This window comes from Solanum dulcamara, chromosome 2 (genome assembly GCF_947179165.1).
Source record: "Solanum dulcamara chromosome 2, daSolDulc1.2, whole genome shotgun sequence".
NCBI classification, from domain to species: Eukaryota; Viridiplantae; Streptophyta; class Magnoliopsida; order Solanales; family Solanaceae; genus Solanum; species Solanum dulcamara.
Genome location: NC_077238.1, coordinates 7,733,219 through 7,753,474, shown reverse-complemented (window position 1 = coordinate 7,753,474; position 20,256 = coordinate 7,733,219). Strand labels below are relative to the sequence as shown.

Here is a 20,256-nt window from a genome sequence, read left to right as displayed (position 1 = left end):
TGCGGCTGCTAATGGTCTCGTTGAAGCATTTAACAAGTCACTCTGCAAATTGTTGAAGAAAGTTATTTCCAAGTCTAAGAGAGATTGGCATGAAAGAATGGAAGAAGCTCTTTGAGTAAATAAGACTACGTATCACACGCCAACACAAGCGACTCCATATTTTCTTGTTTATGGAGTTGAAACAGTTCTTTCACTTGAGCGTCAAATCCCATCATTACGCCTTGTCATTCAAGAAGGACTTACTAATGAAATATCCGCTAGGTTAAAAATCCCATCATTACGCCTCGTCATCAAAAATAAATATCCGCTAGGTTAAAAATCTCGAAAGAGGTAGCCTTGGCAAAACTTAGGACATAAAATAAAATTATATTTCAGTAACTATGTTATGACTTGATCCTCTTCAGTGAGGTACGTAGGCGCTTGGAATTACATTCTGAGTTCTGTCGCATGAGTATCCAAAAAACACATAATATCTCTTGTCCCTCTTTGCCGAGGTCCGTGGTGTTTAGAGTTACATCCTAAGTTTAGTCTCATAAGTTTAAAAGAAATGGGGCACGCTATTATTTGAGCATCACAATATTCTTGTAGATTGTCATATATAACGTGTGAATTAGAGAAGGCCAATCAAGACAGAATTTGAATTTACTTTAAAAAAATATTCGTACAAACCCGTAAAACTATTAGCCGTGATTATTGTACATATTGTAGTTCTATGAATCTTCTTTTCGGCTTCTCTACGGTGAGATATGAGTATTTTTAATAAGATCGTGCGAATATGAATCTGTCAGCTTTTCTGCATGTAAAATTCATTTTTGAAGTTTGTTTAGAACAATCTTGAGGGACTTGAGCTATAAATTTTGGATATGTTTTAGATTAAGAAGTTTGGTTTCTGATAAATTAAGTCTCTCCTATCTTTGGTTCTCTCATACAATGATATGTCTGTCGTACTATCAAAACACACAAGGTGATAAACAATGATATTTAGGGGAAAATCCAAGCTTAATTCGATTACGTTAATGCATCGATATGAGTAAATAACTCTTGAAGCTAAAACGTAAAAGAAATACTTAAAGAAATGTGCAATATAATGCAATCAAAAGGATTTCTAAAAGAGTAAAACCCACTTAGACCCAATAGCGGGCAACACGAAGCACCCTAAGATAAGGCATGCTCGCGTGCATGCCATTCCAGTCTATCTGGCCCAAATACCTATTTAAGGTATTCTCAGAGAGGGCCACCCCCCTCTAGTAGGGTGGTTAAAGAGGAGGTTGCAGATTTCTGACCTCTGAGCCAGAACTATCAACTAATCAATCAGAATGCTAAAAAAAATGGAGAAAAAAAAGAAAAGTTCATAATAAGCTAGTCTAAACGTAGCTTATAATTAACTAAGTCTTGAAGAGAAATCTCTAAAACTCTCTTCTTCTCTTCCACATCATTCGAGGCATTCGCAGTAACCAAGGGAACATCAGCACATTTGTTGTACTCTTGTTCAGCTACTGAGACTTTAGATTTGACATCTTTGACTTCTTTCTTGGCAGCATCTCGGATGGCTTTTAACTACTTTACCTTTTTTCCTCGTTTCCTTAAGGGATTGACAGACATCAGATAGTTCTTCGAATTTCTCATTCTTTTCATTCAAGACAAGATCAAGGTGTTTCTTGGCATTTGAATATGGCTCAGATTCATCAATTTTCAGGGCTTTATCAGTAAGGGATGATCGTGCTTGGTCATAGAAGGTGGCAAGTTCAAAGAGAGACTCCAATAAGTTCTTCAAATGAGAAATATCCACTCCATTTCATTTATATCCTTAAGAATTACTTGGACCTTATCCTTAAGAGAAGAAACACGTTCTGCAGTAAGATCGAAAAGTTTAGAACGAATCTTATTCCAAGCTTTCTCGACAAAATTCATTCGAAGTTCTGAGATGACTTGCTTTACGTCAAAAATAGACAAGGACATTGCCGGATTCTTAGGAGAAGGATATTCTACATTTGATGTAGTCCTTTCATGTGGGATAAAAGTAGCCTCTCGCTCTAATTTGGGTGACAAAATTGATTTTCTAGAAGTCGGCCCCTTTACAGATTCATTACTATCTTGTGGCTTGCTTTGATAAGAAGTCTCTAACATGCTAACATCGTTTGCTTGCAAAAAATAATAAATAATAATAATAATAATAAAATATATATATATACATAGATATAAAAATAAATGAATAAAAGAAGAAATATCATAGTTTGTAGAATTATGTGGTATCATGAAATGAAAAAAAATATTACCTCTTTAATAGCTGTCAAAGTCCTTGAAGAACTAACATTGTTGTCAGAAATCTCTAGCATCGTTTGGCGTGTTAGAAGATAGTTTTAATTACTTCCAACAATGATCACTATGGTGCTACTACTTTCATCTTGAGATGGCCGCTTGTGAGAGATCCGTTGAATTTGAGTTGAATACTTTTTCTTTTTAAATTTTTTCAAGGGAAGATCCCTTGATCTTGTCTGGAACAACAACTTTAGACTTCAAAATAAGAGGTTGGCTCACAATTATGACCTCCTCATCTTGATTTTGAAGAACATTAATATCCGGACCAATAGCACTCACCAAGGACTGTATATAATTTTCAAGAAAATTTTCCTGCACCTTTTCCCACCAAGATTTGTAATTGAGCAAAAAGAATTTCTTTAGGTTGGACCCACTAGGAGGAAATGTATCTCTTCCCCTAGATTTTGTTAGCACACAAATCCGTGCAAGCCTTAAACCCTCGGCTAATGAAGCTTCACAAAAATCTCGATCTAATTAACCAAGAGCATTTTGAAAAAAGCCGAATTAATGACTGAATCTATATGGACTATAAGGCTCCACAATAAAGATATTTTCATCCCTTAAAGTGACATAGTTTGAGCGAAGGCTCATAAAAAAATTCAATTGAATTTTTTTTAGTGTCGTCATCGCGATAGTGGTGAGCATCAGGCCTTTTGATCAATGTTGTATCCCACGCAAGGGTTCCCCCTTCATGTATACGCTTCCTTGCATTTTTTTTCAAAATACTTGGCAGCACCTTCGCTAGAAAAGAAATCCATAAGGGGATCAACCGGTCCACCTGCTAATGGGTAATGAGTCTTGAAGTAATAGGCCAATCAACCATACACGTAATGAATTGGAAAAAAAGTTTGGACGAGATCAAATTGTGAGCATCTTGAAATTATTTTTAGACCTTTGTAAATGCTGGTTAAGACTAGAACTGCAAGCCTAACACTTCATCCACATGCTAAATGACAGGCGATTCTGAAGGCGTCCGAACGAATAAAGTCATCTTCCTTCATAGTAAGTACAAATACGCATAGCCAGCAAGATTAAAAGACTGCCAAGTATGTTTCATTTTTCCTGTGACTCTTAACTTCTAACTTGTGAAACAAAGCTTCTTCAGTAGGAAACCAATTAGCAGACTCACTAATTACGCCAATTAGGTTATGCGATGACTTGAGATGGGTGGACTTCTTTTCTCTTCTTGGTGAGGATTGTACATATTTTGTATCTTTCTTACATCAAAACTCTACCCATATTTTCACAGAAAATTCACTTTATAATTATTCTCTACTCGGATCTGATGAAAGGCGTCAAATAGATGCTGACAAGAGTGAGGGAGAAACCTTTTTCCCTTATCAAATGTGCCTAAAATTTCTGCAACATTTGGCATGACTTCCTCGTAAAGACTTCGTGTTATAGGTAGACCACCAATCACGTGTAAATTCCAAAGTAAAATAAATAGCTCTCCGACTGAGGTAAGCAGTGTATTTGTAACAGGACACTAAGCTTTGCAGAAGACTTGCAAGATGTTAGTGTTATGATCATAAGTAAAAAGCGAATCATAGATAATATCATATATTTTTGCATCCTTCAAAGTCTGACAATTTCTACTAAGGATATCTTCATCCCACTCCCAATAGCCTGAAATATAGTGAAACTCTCCTTCAAGTGTGAAAATGTCATCCCAGCGAGTCTCTCCACTTATGATTCATCGCCCCAAACATAATAAAGAAGTTGCAATATTTTTGATACGATGATTAGGAGTGCAAAGTACCCATATATTGGGAGGACGAGTTATATTTAAGAGTCCAATCATCTAAACCATGAAGTTCCCTAAAAAATGACCACGGAGCAGCATATTGGCCAGCTAATGACGTACTTACAAGAAATTTGGTCTTCACCTCACTTCCTTATGATATGATATCACAAGGTATCGCAACTCTGAAGAAGAGGAAGTCAAATATCTAAAGTAAAACATGATTCAATATAGAAAAAAGGTGTTTTATTAGCTTTTCAATTAGTTATTCAATAATCATGGTCATGAATCTTAATAATGAACGATTATATTCTTTGAGCAAGAACTATGCCTAATCTAGATGGTGGAAAGTCTAAATCGTGTAAAGTCTTTTCCTTAGATGGTATAAAGTCTTTAGCTTGGACTATGGAATGCCTTTGAATCAGATGGTGTAAAGTCTTTGCCACAAATCATATAAAGTTTTTGCCTTAGACGGTGTAAAATCTTTGGCTTGAACTATGTGATGCCTTTGACTCAAACGGTGTAAAGTCTTTGCCACAAATCATGTAAAATCTATGCCTTAGATGGTGTAAAGTCTTTGGTTTGGACTATGAGATGTCTTTGACTCAGACGGTGTAAAGTTTTTGCCACAAATCATGTAAGTCTTTGCCTTAGACGGTGTAAAGTCTTTGGCTTGAACTATGTGATGCCTTTGACTCAGACGGTATAAAGTCTTTGCCACAAATTATATAAAATCTTTACCTTAGACGATGTAAAATCTTTGATTTGAACTATGTGATGTCTTTTGACTCAGACAGTGTAAAGTTTTTGCCACAAATAATATAAAGCATTTGTCTTAGATAGTGTAAAGTCTTCGACTCGAACAATGCGGCACCTTCGGGTCAAACGATGTAAAGTCTTTGCCAGAATAATGTAAAATTATTTCTAACAATGCAATGATATAAAGATTCGCTGGATAAGAAGCAATATTTTTTTTTTTCACTTGCCAAATTAAAAGAAAGAAAAAAAATAGACCTACGGCCTAGACAAAAAACAAAAGGGACTTGACTGTAAAGAAAATAAGTGCATATGAATTAAAAACTATTTATTTTAGTTGGCAATTCATATAAGACAAAATAAGCATGCATGGATTTGTTTTTAAATAAAATAAAATAATGCATGACTACAAAGTTAATAAAAATGGTTATTAATTACTATGAAAAATTGTGTTTCACTCTTCCAAAAGTCGCTTACAACATCACTTGGATTATATATGTATAATGATGTGATAGTGTCAGTAGAATAAAAAAATGTGAACAAGGAAGGAAAATTGGAGAAAAAAATATGAACAAAGTAGGAAAACGTAGAATTTGTTTTCATATGCTCACCTTGTGATTGCTATTGTTCTCCTCTTTCAGCAGATTCTCTAAAGCTAAAAGCTTTTAATGAATACTCAATGTGATGAGCTGCTATTTATAGAGGGGTTTAGAGAGGATACTAGTAGCCTAGTCCAAAACAAATTCAATTTTGATAGGTTGCATATTTTTGGGATAAGGACGAAGAAAATTATTTTTCTACTAAAAACCTAAAATTTTTCATAAATTCTGTCAGTCTTCCGGTTGAACTTGACCTGTTGAGACGGTAGTACTCTTTATTTCCAACAATAAATGGATATTCTTAATAGGCATATCAAGTGTCCTAAATAGCTTCAAATTGTAAATGTGTTTGATGTTTGGTGCCAACCAAAAGTTGACTAATCTATGTAAATGTTAAATATATGTTGCCATATTATTCTTGGAATGTGAGATCCAAGCCACTCCAATTGGCACTTTGTCATGTATTAATATGTTCCACGTGGTGCATCAACTATTATATATATGTCGTCTTCTTCAAAATGTAGATACAACTACTTTAACAAGATGATAACTTTCTTTGGTAATTGTAGTTCCCCATAAAAAATGCAATAACCAAAAAAGTTCTACTACAAGTTGGAGGATATTTTTACTAAGTACTTCAAGTCCAGTCTTCAACAAATAAAATATTTTGACAAGACTTGAAGTAAGGGGTATTTGTAAACATTAAAATTATATTGGATTTAAATTCATAAATTAATTTGAACTATATTAAATTCAAGAAAATAGTCTAAATAATATGTCAATCCAAGTCAAATAAATGAGCCACTAAAATCATGTCACGTGTCGAAGTTATGTGACAATTCAAGTCAAATTAAATAGGCTACTAAAATCATGCCATGTGAAAAAATTATGTGGCAATTCAAGTCAAATTAAATAAGTCACTAAAATCATGTCATGTGCCAAAGTTAGGTGGCAATCCAAGTCAAATTAAATAAGCCACTAAAATCATGACACATGTCAAAGTTAGGTGACAATTCAAGTCAAATTAAATAAGCCACTAAAATCATGCCGAATGTCAAAGTTAGGTGGCAATTCAAGTCAAATTAAATAAGCCACTAAAATCATGCCACATATCAAAGTTATGTGACAATCCAAGTCAAATTAAATAAGTCACTAAAATAATGCCATGTGTATATGTGACATGTTATGACAAATCAAATTGAAGCTTTTCACCAAAGGCATCTGATTGGTCCGTTCAAACCGACCAATCAAATCACACAAGCATACCACTCCCTACAACTATATATAAGGGTCCTCATTATTCTCAGAAGGGAGGGGAGTTTTCAAGAAGCAAGAAGAGAGCTCATGGATTAGAGGCCGCAAATTCTCTACAAAGCTATAAAGTTCAAGTAATCAAATTCAAGTTCAAGTTCAAGATCAAGAACGAAGACAAAGATCAAAAAGTTCAAGATCAAGTTACTTGTTCATACTTATTATTCGTCGTAATCGTCAAGTGTTCATGACAAGTAATTCAAATCCAAATTTGAAGACGAAGATTCAAGATCTAGTTATTCAAGCTCTTGATTCTAAATTAAATTCAAGTTCAACATATTCCATATTATTTGAAGAATCAGAGGATTATCATAGAGATTGTAACACGCACTACGTTTTGAAATCAAATATTACACTTTGTTACTCCAATTTTCCGGTCTTGATTATTTATTTTTCTCGGCTCGAAAATTTATTGTTTACAGGGAGTGATATATCCGAGAGAAAATTTTTAAAAATTTTTTAAACGGTAGAAACTTTTAGAGATTATGATAAAGTAAGAAATTATGATAAAATATGATATGCATTTAAATAATTTTTTCGAGAATTTAATATGCCCAGAATAAGTCAATCCATCATTTTGATGCGCCTTAAAAGGTTAGTCTAGTCCAATCATAAAATGGCTTAGCCTAGCCCGTCATTTCATAATTTTCAAAATCTTAATTCTAAGCTAAAATTTAAACATTTACAACATAATATTATATAGTATTTCTGATCAGATTTAAAGTTTACCATTAAATTATCCCAATAATACTTTATCAAGTATTAATAATCCAATGCTTTTTATTGTTATTAATGCTCATATTATGCAGGGGATTTTGTACTGATATACATATCCATTCTGTTTTCCATCTCCTTATTTGGGTGTTGTTTACGTTTGCTTTACTATAATTTTAGTTGTATGCGGTTGTCTTTTTACCAGAGAAATATTGAAAACACCACTAAACTTGGCGTGAATTATTAGTTTTATCTCCAAACTATTGACAGTCTTAAAAATATTCATTTACTTGCAAACTGAACTTAAATACATTCCGATCTTGCAACATGAGTGAAATACATTCTTAAATTCTTGCCAAATTTAGGGGTGTTTTCAACACTTCTCGCAGTTTTTTATTAAGACCCTTATGCTCCTACAAGAGTTTGAGACCACCTGCTGTGTTACGTGGAAGATTGGGGGTGTATCTAAATTTAGTTAGTCAAATAAAGGGGTGTTTTTTAAGCCTATCAATAGTTCAGAAACGAAACTAATAATTTGCGCTAAGTTCAGAGGTGTTTTTAATACTACGCTCTTTTTTTATTGGTTTGTTGGTTTTAGTGCAACTTTGCTGATTTTTTAATTAAAAATTGAGTTCAAGTAAACGATTTTGGTTAGACATAATGCTTCTTTACAACTTAATAACTTTTATTGTTAACAAATAAACAACTGATATTACTCAAACCAAAAATAGATATTAGTAAGAAAATTAAACAATTAATGAGTAATAATAAATTCTTCAGTCTTCGGACTTTATAATATGATGCTCTAAGTAGACTTTAAGTTTTGAGCTGCTCTTCTTATAATTTTTTTTCTCTACTATCTTTTGTGTTTTGTATTTTTTAACTTAGGCCGGACTAAAGTCTCCTTACTTATTTGATGAGATCCAAAAATCTTAGCTTAGTCATATCAAATAAGAGTTAGGTTACGTAAGGGGGTTCGGGAAAAAAATATAGTGCTTAAGATTTAAACTTGTGACCTCAAAATTAATTTTGAACCCCTCAACCACTAAGCTAACCTCTAATATTATATTCAAGAGGTTCAAAATTAATATATAGACATAAAATTTCTATACAAAGTAATTTTTACCGAGGTTCGGATGAAGTACCCCTCGATTACCTCTAATTCCGTCTCTAAACCCAAGGGTGAAAAAAAACCAATAATCATTTTTAGCTGTTGCATTTAGTTATGAACCAGGAACACAAGTCTCAAGTCTCATCTTATTTCAACTAGACTTGAAAGAGTAAAATAGCAAATTAATTATTCTTAATTAAGATTGAAAACTCAAAGGATTATCCAAACATAGTTCAACAAAGTAACACACATAGCTAATAATTAAAAAGTAATTTAAATAGTGCAAACAGAGGCTAATATCGATAATCATCATCAAAGGTCATGTAATTGTTCCTCCTGGTTCTTGCATCTCTATCAGCCTGCTAAATCAAATTAAATCATTACCATTAAACTCGAGTGAAAAAATGCATGTTATAAAACAACTATCCTACACCAAAATCCCTTTTCTATTTTATTCTATCCCCACCCCACCCCACCCCAGCCCCTCTTTAGGGTCACCCTTAAGTCCATGTTTGGAGAATTGAGGAAGAAAAGGGAGGGGAGGGGCGGACGTAGAGTTGATTACTCCGATGTTTACTCAACTAATCGTTACTATTTCAGAAAGTCATTTCTTTGTTGAAGAAAATCAGAATTAAGAAGGGAATTTTAGAACGAATCTCAATATTTTCGAATTTATAGCCAAAAGCTTGGTAATTGAGTCAATCCTTTAATATGGTTAAAATATATACAATCAACTCTCTATAATAACATTTCACCATAATAAATTAATAATCGATTTTCCTGAAAATCTATTTTCATGTTATTTAACATTATATATATGTTTTAAAAAATATCCAAATAAATAATACCGTTATAGAGAAGTTTGACTGTATATGTTATCCGTACTCGAGGAAATACCAATATATATTTACCTTGGCTAAAAGCCTTTCAAATGCTTGTGGTCCATGTTCTTCAATATATTTTTCAGCAGCAGTTAGGACATCATCTGGCTTACTGAAAATATCCTTCTTCAAAGGAACATACCATATTTTGACTTGTGGATTTCTATAAAATGGTCTTATGAAATTCTCATAAACATAAGATGCTCCATTGAAGTAAGGTAAAACTAGCCAGCATATTGCAGCTAGCTTTGCATAAGACCATATTGGAAACCTGTATATATATATAATAAACATCACCAATAAAACTTAGTTGCACCTGGTGACAGAGTCAAAAATTCTAACAAGAATATATATATTCAAAAAAAAAAAAGGATACATAGAATTTCAAATCTAATGATTTGAAACCTATAATTCAAATCAGCTTTGAGTTACATTGAAGTTCACTTTTGGTTAAGGAGATTCAACTATTTATATGCACATAAACAAATTATTTTATCTATCTATCTATATACAATATATATATATATATATATATATATATATATATATATATATATTTTGTAAGTTCTTAATGGAAAAATTCGAAACAAGACACTTCAATTTGACACAGGTGCATCATGCGAACATCTTAATTTTGAAAATGCACATCTAAACACTTTTAAAGGGGTGCATTTTAGATGTGCATTTTCTAAGTTTGAACGTTTACGGGGTCAACTTAAACAAATTTAAGATGTCTAGATATGCATTTTCAAGTATTACGCAAAACTAAAATGTGAATCTTACCATTCAATGACCTTAGAAAAGCTAAGTTCAAAGAGAGTAATCAAAGAATAAAGAACCCAATACGTTAGCCATTGTCGATCATCAGCACGAGACTTTGTTTCTATTGCCCTAATAGATGCATACCTGCCAAATTATTCCACATTAATTAACAAAAATCAACACAAGAAGAGGTACTAAAATCAGTTACTACTATTACCTTAGGAAAATAAATAAATTACACTCTTAACTTTACTATAGAGATCAAGAAAAGATTTGTAACTTACAGAGGGTAAACAAGAGAGACTAGAGGCCTGGAGGAACGGAAAATAAATATAATGTCAAAAAATCTTGAAACTTTAGCATGTGAAATGACTAAAAATAAAAGCATATATAATACATAAATATGTCCTTTAACATGATTATATCTATGTCCTTCAACTTTGGATGTCCAAATGTAGACACACATATCCTACATGACATAATACACATACGTCTGCTAAGTTGTGTTGCGTGGACTCTTCACTTTTGAGGCTGCACCGTGCCAGATTCTCCAAAAATATACTACTTTTGGAGAATCTGACATGTTGACATTTTTGAAGAGTCCAAACAAGATAGCACTTAAATTGCCACATAGGACGCCAAGTAGTTGTGTGTGTCTACTTATTCAACTCTATACAAATTTAAGTGACTACTTGTGCACACTCAAAGTTGGAGAGTATAGATGCCACATGAAGCCAAGTTAAATGGCATGTTCATGTATTATGCCAAAAATAAAATTTCTTAGCAAGAAAAAAATGTGTCTATTATAACAATATATATATATATATATGTATGTATGTATACATGAAAATTGAGAATGCTTACAAAGCAAGAACATCAATATTTTTGGCAATTACAGCAAGAACATTGTTGTCTGAACCCATGTTTTGATACTCTCAACTAGTAAGAAACAGTACTGGGGAGAACTGAGAAGAGGCTATTAATTAGAAGATGAAGTGAAAACCAAAACCTCAAATTGATAGTGTAAATGCATGGACTTTTTAGACATAAAAGGAGTCAAAAAGGTCAGTGGAAAAAAAGAGTGAATTATGGGAAGTACGAAAAAGAAAGTGATTGAAAACAGTACAGAGTAAAATTTTCTTTTCAAGAAGCATCTTATGCTTCACGAAAATCGAGGCACCGAAAAAACTTGGAAAACTTAATTTCCTGTGTGTGTGAGGATTCACTCAAAGTCAAATATTTTGGCTAAATACTAACACGCAATTCGAAAACTAATGTGAAATATCACTCGTGGAATGAAGATGAGGTGTGTTAGATGGTGACGAGAACAAATTAATATGGAATGCCACTTGTAAAACTTTACTAGAGGAAATATTTTCAATTTTTTTGTCAACGGAACATGAGAAAATTAGCAAATATTTTCTACCGAACCTTCCATGAATAACCAAATATCTCCGGACTCGAGCATCTTAATAGTGGAGATTGGAATAGTTTCCTAACATTTTGAAGTATTAACTATCAAGCAGTATATAATTTCATAAGAAATGTGCATTGTCTAATAGTGTGATAACTAATTGCATAATGTAATATACAACATTTCTTACATATTGAATCATTAAGCCATTCTGGAGATTTGATGGGAACTTAGGAGAAGAGTTGAATCACCTTAAGAATCAAAACAGAAGATAGGTCAAAATTTACATAAACAAACATAACTATGGTTAGAACATACTAATAGAAAACCTGAAAACAACTTCTCTACCTTCCAAGGTAGGGTTAAGGTCTGCATATTACACTAGGCATATTGTTGTTAGTAGAAAACATCATCAACTGGTATAAACAGGAAGTTAGTATATTTATTTGTTGGAAAATCACATGTATAACAACACTCTGTATGCTATAAACAACTTGGAGAGTTGTATAGTCAGCCTAATTAACAATGTCACCTATAGTCTTAGAGAGGAGCCAGAATCACCTATGTTAACAATGTCATAGGGGTCTGTGGCTCTTGTAGGGAGCTTCCCTCTAGGCTTTGACCCTTTCATATAATAATAGTAGTTTCAGGCCTGCTTGCGCTAGCTTGACTATTCCACCAGTTACTTTCTAACTCTCACTAGCACAATTAGCAGGTAAATCGACCCACTAAGGCTTAGGCTGATGAGAAAAGAATAACCTAGCGTTTGTCTCTGCTAGGATTTGAACTCTCTATGTTTTGGCACTTCTCCGGAGTACTAGCCTCATTATGATCTTCATGATATCTTCCATGCTCTGCTGTGGTTGGTCAGAAGCTTCAGCGTTTTCACCATCCCTCACGTCTTTTACCACATGCTTTGGGAAAGAGGTATGTCTCTTCTATTTCTGGAATGGTGATCCACTGTAAAGCAAAGCCAACATGTTTAAACCTAAGTTAAGTAATAGCTCAATGTGCAATACAACAACTATCTTGAACAAGCAAGTGTTTAAGATTTTATCTTTAGACAAGGTGTCAAAAAGAATACACTATAGGCAAGTATACAATGATATACGTCAAACTTCAGTTTTCGTTTGATAAAGATCATACCTGATAACAAACTCGAGTTAGTGTTTGAGGAATGGGACATCATATTTCTACTTGTGGATGAAGACCTTGAAGTCATTATTCTGCATCTCTTCAACTTGTGATTCCCTGATGGCCATGGCTGACTCAACAAGCGATTCTTTGCATGACTTTAGCTCAATGGATATTAGAGATGTGATGTCTCCAAAGCGAGAAGGGATTGCCTCAAGATATCGACATCTTCTCAATACCAAGTGTTCAAGGCAAGGAAAGGCATCGTCAGAGACATTCCATTTTTCAAAACAAGGACAATCTACGACTTTCAAAACTTTGAGTTGATGGAACTTGTTACTCGTCACTTCCCATTCGGCCTTTGAGAAAAATATTGCTACCAGCTTGAGTACCTGCAGGTTTGGAAGCATTGCAATACTTGATTGCAGCCAATACATGGTAAAGTTGGACAATGTCAATTTTTTGAGATTTGGTGGAAAGTTGGATGGAGAACTTCCGCAAGAATCCATTTTAATACTGAGTGTCTCAAGCCGTGTTAGGGAACTCATTACACGAGAAGGATAACCCCAACCAACAAATGAGCATCTCAGTTTTCGAAGGTTAGGTGTTCTCAACATCAATTCTGCATCCCTCACACAACAAAAAGTTGGAGAGGAAAGAGTTATCAAATTGTCTAATTTTGAGTTCTCAAGTAATTCTTCTGCAGCATTTGAAGTGAAAAAATGAGCTTTGCTACGTATCTGTAGATGTCTCAATTTACCCATCTTCAAAAGTGTAAGCGGCAATATCAATTTTCCTCCCATTGGTTTGACTATCAAAGTTTCAAGGTTTCGAAGATTGACTATGGACGATGTGATTGACTTCTGAGAAAATCTTGCAGCAAAATACCTCAAGTAAACTAGCTCAGTTGGAAAAGAATCAATTACAATGAACTCCAAATGCAACACTTTTAGAAATCTGAAGTAAATGTGGGAGAATTGGACAACTGAAAAGGAACCTTTGTTTCTATTTTCCCTGAAAAATATAGTGCCAACAAGTGAGCTCCATTCCACAAGATCAACCACTTGAGAATTAATGGACATGCGACGTTGAACAAGCTGCTTGTGAGAGTAAATAGAGGAAGATGTATTGACATTTTGGTCCCTGTAAATATAGAAATTCGTGAAACTATTAACTTTTCAAATACAAATTACTTGATGAATTGATCAAATAATTTAACACTAAATAGTGTTTTACCGTTTCATCCACAGCAGAAGATTCTTCTCCTTGGCTCTTTCCTTACAGAAATGAAGTAACAGGTCATGAATACGGCACGTTTTGACCTTACCACCAGAACTCCATTTAGCAACCATAACTAGATTTCTTCCAATAAGATTCTCCAAGTAGCCTTCTGCTATATCCTCCAGACTCTTGTCATCATGACTTTTTATAAATCCTTCTGAAATCCATAACCATGTCAAGATTGAAATATTGATTTCTTTGTCCTCCAAAAATACTCCAAAATAAAGGAAGCAAGGCTTTAGATGATAAGGTAAATTCTGATAACTTTGCTCTATGATGGCCTTCGAGTTTCTGAGAACGTTAGTACATAAATTCATAGCCACTTGTTTCCAGCATTGTTCACTCTTTAGCATACCAGCCACCAAAACAATTGAAAGAGGCAGCCCCCTACACTTGTTTGCTATTTCTTTCCCAACATTTGAAAGGAGCATGGAGCAGCTTTCTTCACCAAACACTTTTTGTTTTAATAGCTTCCAACTTTCATCATCATTAAGATTACGAAGATGAAGGGGATTACTAACAGATTTAGCATTTTCAGCAACATCACCATGTTGCGTTGTTAGGATAATTCTACTTCCATTATTGGCATCATGAAAACAACATCTTAAATCATCCCAAACACTAGCTTCCCATACGTCATCAACAAGGATAAGATATCTTTTCCGCAATAGAATTTTGCGAAGCTGATTTGCTAATACATCCGTAGACAATTTAGCAAGAGTAGGAGACTCACCAATGGCATCACGTAGGATGGAAAGTAACACATTCTTACGTGAATATGCTTGGGATACACAACATTGTGCACGGATATCAAATCGAGAGACAACTAACTCGTCAGAATAAAGCTTGTTAGCCACAGTTGTCTTGCCTAATCCAGGCATTCCAACAACTGAGATAACATCTAGCTGTTTGGTTCCTCTTATTAGTTGTTCTCTTAGTTTTTCCATAACATCTTCAAAACCGACAACTTCTTCAGTCATCCTTGGAGTGTTAGTGAATTCTGATGATATATGAGCAGAGGTGGTATCCAAGGTATCAAGTGATACAAAGTCAAACTTAAAAACTTTCTTTTCCTGAATCTTTGCGACCTCTTCCCTGATAAGTATAATCTCCTTTATGATGTTGAAGAGCCAACGAACAAGACACCAGTCAGGAACTCCTTTTCTGATAGAAGCATCAACTATATATTCCACCTCATAAGCTTTGCCATTTAATAGTGCAGCACAATGTTGAAGCCTTTCATGCTTATTGTAGCGCTCTTCCGCCACATCCTTGAGAAAAGGCTGCAAGCTCTCGAGTTCCTTCTGAATAACTTGAAGTTGGTTCTTAACAAAAGAATCATATGTATCTGAATAACGGTCTTGGAACTCCTTCAAGTTGTTCAGAAGGAAATCAACACAACCTAGTCCATGGATCGTAGGCAAATTAGATTGAAATGCCTTTCGAATCACGAGGAAGATCACTTCCTTGATATGCTGAATGCTTTTCGGCAAATCAAGAAATAGTGTTTGGTTCACTTCCTCCTGCTCCTCGCTATCATACAATGAGTAAACGAGAAGTCCCACATCAATGATGACAGTATCAATATCTTTAAGAGGAAATTCAAGACCCAGTGTTGGCAAATGGATCAGATTGGCTCTCAATAATTTGAGCATCTCCTCAATGTTTGCCATTTGATGATTCAAAAACTCTATCCGACTAAGAGTGCTAATACTTCGTATCTCCTCCAAGTTGTGTATGAGAGTCTCCACAAAGCCAACTTCAATGTCAGCTGCATACTCATTTTCGATATTATGAGACAATCCTGATTGCATTGTCCATTTTAAAGCTTTTAGGACATCAACATAGATTTTGCGGATGCACGGATTAACAGGCTTAATCCTCATCCGCATGAGATAAGAAAGCAAGAAATTCATCTCACGAGGAACCAAATCCTGATTTTTGTTATTGTCATGGCTGGGCATGTACAACCAGACAACCATTGCTGCAAACCCAGCCACAAATAGAACATGAGCGAAGAAAGTACGTACGCTCTGAGGCTCTGCACACCACCTGTTTGATAAAAAGCCTATAAGACTCTTCAACAACTTCATCTCTTTTAAAACCTCCTGTATTTCGTGAGAACAGAGATCATCAATCTCTGCTAATTCCCCAAGACTCTGTACAACATCAATGATGAATTTCATTACAAACTTTGAATTATCAATCCCATTCTTTTCGACTGAAAGTTGTTGAGATGAAATTCCGGGAAAGAAGGAGTAATTAGCTCTGATTTCCAACTTAGTCACTCGAATTTTGTTCTGCAGCAGGGAAGTAAGGCGATCGAGATTTTGACATATTTTTGATATATCAAATGCGGAATCTTGAAACAGAGCATGAACTTTCTGAGTGGCATTTAGCATGTTGGGTTCATCAGTGAAGCTCTGAATGCTGAGAAAAATATCCATGAATTTGAACTCTGTTTTGAGTAAATAAATTCGTTCCTTTATAGTCTCTGGCATGTAACTACCCCATTCGTTTTCAATTCGCTGCAAAAAATCGAGCGGGTGATGTTTTTTTGAAGACAAATATTCACCGGAAAACATATTTCTTGAATTTCCGGGAAGGGAAAGAAGGAGAGCAGCTAACAACTTGTTTGAATAGTTGTTGCGTATAATCCCACGAGTCACTTTACAGGACACTATTTTTTTTTAAAACAAATTTATGCCACAGGACACTATTCGAATTTCAATAGTGCTTCGGTACTCTAAAATAGTAGTCCGAATTCATAGCGGATCCGTCACATAGTGCGAAGTAAGGTTAGTGACGGGAACTTAGCTATCTTGGCTTCGTTGGGAGGCTCAGGTAGTTTGTTACGTTAGAGAGGTAGGCAAAGACAAGGAATCTCTCTAGCTATGCATAAGTTAGAAAGTTTAGTGGGGCATGGTTTATAAGGTAGGTTACCCCCACGTGAGAAGTTAGTCGCCAGGTGAGAAGCGAGGAGGAAGCGAAACTTCAAATAATTTAATTTTAACTGCAAGTTCAAATAAAAAATCTTTAAATATATTTGAAAAATACATAAAAGTTATAATAAGTCATAATAATTGATTATTAGCCTGTTTGGATTGACTTATTTTTCAGCAGCTTATAAGTAGCTTATAAGCCAATCCAAACGACCTTTATATAAGATATATAGAAAAAAATATGTTAAAAAAAGATTTATTCAAAACTTGAAATCTAGAAGACGTCATCTAAATTGAGATGGACAGAGTAGTTTGTATTTATTATATTGTATTGTTTTAATAAATATAATATTCAAACTTTAAATTATATTATTTTCATGAGATAGACGATTCATCAGAAAAATTATAGGATTAAAGATAAAATAAAATTATTAATAGTAAGAAAAGATAAAATGAAAAAAAAGCAAAACTTAAATCACACTAAATGATCATTACAAAAAACAAATTTCATTTTTATCCTTACATAACAATTAAGTTTATTAATACGATACAACATAATATAAGAAAAGGTATACAATAATCAAAACAATCATACTTAAAGTATCAATATTTATGATACAATTCATGTAGAGGCTAACAAGTGACAAAGCGCTCATCCGAACCTTTTTTTAGTGAAAAATTACATGGTTTATATAGAGTATTTTTCTTTTTATTTATATATAGTGAATATTGAACCTATTTGACTTCCTCATGTGTTTGCTTCTTTATATTTTAAATCTCCTTAATAAACAATCTGATTCTGCCATTGAATACATGAATAAGCAATAACCATCCAAACAAAGCTAAAATAAGATTCTTGTCTCAATTTTTTGGTAAAAATCGAAGTTATTCAATTACATGTCATTTAAATTTTATGAATTCGATTTTTAAACTTTAGCATAATGTTTTACTTACATATTCATAATTAATTATTGAGTTCAAATAAACTCATTTGACTTATCCTCTACGGCCGCCCATGTATTCAATTAAGTTTTTTTTTCTTCTCTTTATTTTTTCATTATTATTTTTAAACCGAAAGGTCCACCAATAAAACCGACCACTATTAAAACACCAAAATGGTCCATAAATGCTACATAACCCCCCTTTTTGTGGAATTTAATTAGGTTTTAGATTGTAGTGGAGTCAAAACTAGAGTACAATGAGCTGTGGAAATTAAGGGATGCCATATATAAACATGCTTCCAAGAAACTTACTAATAGACTCTTTTGATACATTGAATCAAATGACTAGATGATGAAGTTTGTCTGGATGAAACTATCCTTATTTAATAATTATCTCTTGAAAATTAAACACTAATCAAAAGATGCAGTATAGGGGTATAGTTGAAAAAACATATTTTCTTCGTCCTTTTTTTAGTTTTCATGATAGTATTTTTCACAATTCTTAAAAAAATATTAATTAGGAGTGTTATTTGACTATACACCCCTTATTAATTTTTTAATCCTTATCTATTTACGTGCCTTTTAATTTTAGAATAATTAATGCTAAGGGTAAAGTTGGAAAAAAATAATTAATTCTCTCTTGATTGTTTATATTGACAACTATTTGGGAATAAGTATTTTTAATATAAATTACTATTAATATGGGACGGAGGGAGTACTAATTTTTATTTTGAATCCCATTAAGTAACACTAATCCTTCTATTGTGAATTATTATAATGTTTGTATTCTAAAGCAATAAATCTTGAACAATAGATGATCGTGGTCTTGTCTCATCTTTTCTTCCCAAAGTTTCCTATTGTATTCATGTTAGTATTTGGTTTATAGATGATCGTGGTCTTGTATTTGAGTATTTAATCGACACAACTTCTCAAATTCTTCAGATCTTCTATGGCAAAGAAGAGAATGTTGGTTAATGAGTAAATAATGGTGGACTCATTTTTGATGAATTGAGTGTAAAGCATTAAAGTACTACTGGTGTACTTCTAACTCACCCTTCATGTAATTAAAATGTTACCACTGTTTAATTAGATTTTGATTTATCGCAGGGGCGAAATGATAAACTAACTTTATAGTTTGGAGCTTCCTACATTTAGCATAACATGATCATAGTTCATGAAACAAAAAGTTATTTATGGAAGAGAGACCGTCGGTAGACTCGTAGAGATTGCCTAGTTTTTTAAAATAGATTTGAACCTTGATCACCCATAGTTCTATTTTAATGGCTAAATTGTTGGTAATTTGTTATTTCCTCTCTCCTTCCAGAAGTATGAAAAGTTCTGTTTTCATTTTTTTTTCTGATCTGGAAGAGTTTCGTTCTTTTATACCTTTGGTATAAAAGGAGAATATTCATTTTTATAGATAGTTGGGCTAATTTGCTAACATCCTTTTACATTGAGAAATGATGATTCGTCTATGCTGTTTCTTTTGCTTAAGCTAGATGGCTATTTTTGTAGTTCTATACACTGTTTTTATGACAATTTTGCGAGATGCAACCTTAACTTGTTAATTTCAGGAAGCGGAAGCTAAAGTTGAACACTCATCAGACCTTGCTTACTGCATGGATCGAAGCATTGTTATAATCTGTTTTCTTTCTCCGTAGTGTCTGTTATATTTAGTATTAGACTTTGTAGTTCTATCTTGTATAATTAGATATTTGAAGCAAAATGGATATGGAGGATTCACTTAACTGATTCTGACTAGATACTCAAAGAATGTTAGAGGAAACCTTGTGGATTGTTCCCCTGCTTTTAGGATAACAAATTTTCTCCCAAGCTAATTATTTCCAGAGTTTGATACAATTTTTTTTTTTTTTTGGGTCTAATCTGAGATATCAGATGTTTGAGTATTGATATAACCAAAACTAAATGGATATCGAGGAGCGAAGGTTTCCTTGTGGCCTCTTCCCCTGCTTTCCCAATAAACGAAGCAACTTACCATTGCCCCCCAATGAACCACCGGATAAAGACCAAAACACCTTCCACACATCTGCCACAGCCCCGAAAAACTCGACAGCTCAGCAAATACCACCCTCTCTCACATCCAAACCAACGACTAGTTCCTTTCAAACTACCGGATCTTTACCTCCAACCACCGGTAACACCTCTGTTTCACCGGAAAACACCAAAAGTCAACTCTAGAGCTGATATTGGATTATCTCCATCAATCCTTGGATTGAATAGAGAATACTCTATAGCTCTCAATTTCAGAATCATCACTATGCAACAATAAGAAGCGAATATGTAAAAGGTTGTGTTCCATGCTAACATTATCAATAGTCTAGGAGTGATA

At 33.7% G+C, this 20,256-nt stretch overlaps 2 protein-coding genes across 4 annotated transcripts; both read right to left on the bottom strand.

Moving 5' to 3' along the window:
* Positions 1-8,721: 8,721 nt before the first annotated feature.
* LOC129880192 (HVA22-like protein c) lies at positions 8,722-11,233 on the bottom strand. 3 transcript variants are annotated; one of them, XM_055954119.1, is made up of 5 exons: positions 11,059-11,233; positions 10,479-10,505; positions 10,216-10,338; positions 9,463-9,703; positions 8,722-8,913 (listed from the first exon to the last, which is right to left on the bottom strand). In XM_055954119.1, exons 1-5 carry the CDS (start codon positions 11,115-11,117, stop codon positions 8,845-8,847), a joined length of 519 nt encoding a protein of 172 aa, XP_055810094.1. In that variant the 5' UTR covers positions 11,118-11,233; the 3' UTR covers positions 8,722-8,844. The 3 variants fall into 3 exon arrangements, with proteins under 3 accessions (XP_055810094.1, XP_055810095.1, XP_055810096.1); XM_055954120.1 differs by having other exon boundaries at positions 8,722-8,910; positions 11,059-11,232; XM_055954121.1 differs by lacking the exon at positions 10,479-10,505.
* Positions 11,234-11,880: 647 nt separating this feature from the next.
* Positions 11,881-16,759, bottom strand: LOC129880190 (late blight resistance protein R1-A-like). The gene is made up of 3 exons (XM_055954117.1): positions 13,979-16,759; positions 12,755-13,885; positions 11,881-12,568 (listed from the first exon to the last, which is right to left on the bottom strand). Exons 1-2 carry the CDS (start codon positions 16,606-16,608, stop codon positions 12,802-12,804), a joined length of 3,714 nt encoding a protein of 1,237 aa, XP_055810092.1. The 5' UTR covers positions 16,609-16,759; the 3' UTR covers positions 11,881-12,568; positions 12,755-12,801.
* Positions 16,760-20,256: the final 3,497 nt, after the last annotated feature.

Bases quoted from the DNA above. Each gene is read 5' to 3' on its own strand.
- LOC129880190 (XM_055954117.1), bottom strand. From the start codon at position 16,608: ATGTTTTCCGGTGAATATTTGTCTTCAAAAAAACATCACCCGCTCGAT. The intron at 13,886-13,978 runs GTAAAACACTAT...CTATATTTACAG, and splicing joins CTTCTGCTGTGGATGAAACG to GGACCAAAATGTCAATACAT.
- LOC129880192 (XM_055954119.1), bottom strand. From the start codon at position 11,117: ATGGGTTCAGACAACAATGTTCTTGCTGTAATTGCCAAAAATATTGAT. The intron at 9,704-10,215 runs GTAAGATTCACA...ATATATATACAG, and splicing joins TTTTCTAAGGTCATTGAATG to GTTTCCAATATGGTCTTATG. The intron at 8,914-9,462 runs GTAAATATATAT...AATTTGATTTAG, and splicing joins TTGAAAGGCTTTTAGCCAAG to CAGGCTGATAGAGATGCAAG.